Source organism: Penaeus japonicus, unplaced genomic scaffold (genome assembly GCF_977035675.1).
Source record: "Penaeus japonicus unplaced genomic scaffold, GWHDUDI00000001_assembly GWHDUDI00000039, whole genome shotgun sequence".
Lineage (NCBI taxonomy): Eukaryota > Metazoa > Arthropoda > Malacostraca > Decapoda > Penaeidae > Penaeus > Penaeus japonicus.
This window is the reverse complement of record NW_028234441.1, coordinates 9751500-9753999: the sequence shown is the minus strand read 5'-3', so window position 1 is coordinate 9753999 and position 2500 is coordinate 9751500. Positions and strand designations below refer to the sequence as shown.

The following is a 2500-nucleotide window of genomic DNA, read 5'->3' as shown; positions in this document are numbered from 1 at the left end:
TTTTCTCGGGATTTTACCTTGCTTTATTTTATGTTGAGGCTATTTACTTTTATTTTGCACCCAACTTCTTTTTTTAATGTTTCAGTCATAATAGTCTTACCTTCAGAGTTGCCCCTGAACAACGGTTGTAATAATTTTAAAAACATGGGGTATCTTTGGAATTTAATTACGAATAATGTTGTACATTATGTTTGTAATAAAAAGTAAATAAATTTAGAAGCACTTGCGGTGGACGATACCGGGGCCAGACTCATCGTATTCATCCTTGGTGATCCACATGGCCTGGAAGGTGGACAGAGAAGCCAGGATGGAGCCACCGATCCAGACGGAGTACTTACGCTCGGGAGGAGCAATGATCTTGATCTTGATGGTGGAAGGAGCAAGGGCAGTGATTTCCTTCTGCATACGGTCACCAATACCTGGGTACATGGTGGTACCACCAGACATGACGATGTTGGCGAACAGATCCTTTCTGATGTCAATATCGCACCTCATGATAGATTGGTATACAGTCTCCTGGACACCAGCAGATTCCATACCAAGGAAGGAAGGCTGGAAAAGAGCCTCAGGAGCACGGAAACGCTCGTTGCCAATGGTGATGACCTGACCGTCGGGAAGCTCGTAGGACTTGTCCAAGGAGGAGGAAGCAGCAGCGACGTTCATCTCACTCTCGAAGTCAAGGGCAATGTAGCAAAGCTTCTCCTTGATGTCACGGACGATTTCACGTTCAGCGGTGGTGGTGAAGGAATAACCACGCTCAGTCATGATCTTCATCAGGTAGTTGGTAAGATCACGACCAGCCAAGTCGAGACGGAGGATAGCATGAGGAAGAGCGAAACCTTCATACACGGGAACCATGTGAGTCACACCATCACCAGAGTCGCAAACTTGACCAGTGGTACGACCAGAGGCGTACAGGGACAGCACAGCCTGGATGGTAATATATGTGGCGGGAAGGCTGAAGGATTCGAACATGATCTGAGTCATCTTCTCACGGTTGGCCTTGGGGTTGAGGGGAGCCTCAGTGAGAAGTGTGGGGGACTCCTCAGGGGCAACACGGAGCTCATTGTAGAAGGTGTGGTACCAGATCTTCTCCATGTCGTCCCAGTTGGTGATGATACCGTGCTCGATGGGGTACTTAAGAGTCAGGATACCACGCTTGCTCTGTGCTTCATCGCCGACGTAGGCGTCCTTCTGACCCATACCGACCATCACACCCTGATGACGGGCACGGCCGACGATGGAGGGGAACACGGCACGAGGGGCGTCGTCTCCGGCGAAGCCGGCCTTGACCATGCCGGAGCCATTGTCGCACACGAGCGCACACGCGTCCTCGTCGTCACACATGATGGAAGATTAAGGATGAATACAGAAATTCAGCTGAAAATAGAAAGAAAGAACATTATTAGAAAAAGTCAATATGCAGAGGCTAACGTTTTATGCCTATTATTGAAGGCAGTGATTGAAATATAATTGTGGTTATTACTATATTCTTCTGTTAATATCCTTGATGTATTTTTTATATCTACCCTTCTTGATGAATTGAATGACTGTATGCCCTATGATCAAATCAATCAGGATTTAATTCACAGACCGTGTCCATTAGGCGAAGTGAATACCCAGCATGGAACTCCAGTTGTTGAATAATTTTAAAAGCATAAATACATTTGATTTTGAAATTCTTTACTATCAAGTTATAGGATTTTTTGCTGTCTTCTTTCACATATGCATGGTCAAAATGTTATACTTTCGAATCATATCCATTCATATATTCACGTCTTCGCCCATGTACAACCAAACCTATTGATAATATATTAAAGTAATTCCTTTTACAAATTTTCATTTAACACACGCGTAGCTAGAATAATTCCCAATGTATTTCCCGCACCTCAAATACGTATAACACAGTTATCACTTACCCCTTAGTGAGTCTAACTACGACTGGTCAGAATCTCCCTGATATCGGCCCCTTTATACAGTTCACTTAGGAAGTTACCAGCAAGAATGTGCGGCCTCGCCAAATGTCAGGGCAGGTAAGCATCAACGGTGTTGCGAATTTATCCTCTTTCCTAAGTATAGCATGTTATTTTATCCCCCATTCGCTGTAGGATAGTGTCATTTCGCGAGTAGTATGGTAGCGATCATCATCATTATTATCATTGATATTCTATGTTCTTATTACTGTTATCACAATATTTGCTATTACTATTATTATTATCATCATTATTATTATCATTACTTTAATTATAATCATCATTATTACATTTACTTTAACCATAATTATCATTATCATTATTACTATTATCATTATCACTATCATCATTGTTTTTATCATTATTATGATTATCATTCTCATCATCACTATTACTATTATCACTCTTATCATTACCATCATTAGTGTTACTATATCTGCTATTATTATCATTATCGTTATTACCATGACCATCCATTATCCATGTCATGATTATTACTGTTTTAATTACTTTCATCATGATCACCA

General features: G+C 41.6%; 1 protein-coding gene across 1 annotated transcript; it reads right to left on the bottom strand.

Moving 5' to 3' along the window:
- Positions 1-149: 149 nt before the first annotated feature.
- Positions 150-2013, bottom strand: LOC122250415 (actin, alpha cardiac muscle 2). Its single transcript, XM_043011806.2, has 2 exons — positions 1920-2013; positions 150-1380 (listed from the first exon to the last, which is right to left on the bottom strand). Exon 2 carries the CDS (start codon positions 1345-1347, stop codon positions 214-216), a length of 1134 nt encoding a protein of 377 aa, XP_042867740.1. The 5' UTR covers positions 1348-1380; positions 1920-2013; the 3' UTR covers positions 150-213.
- Between the last annotated feature and the right edge of the window lie 487 nt (positions 2014-2500).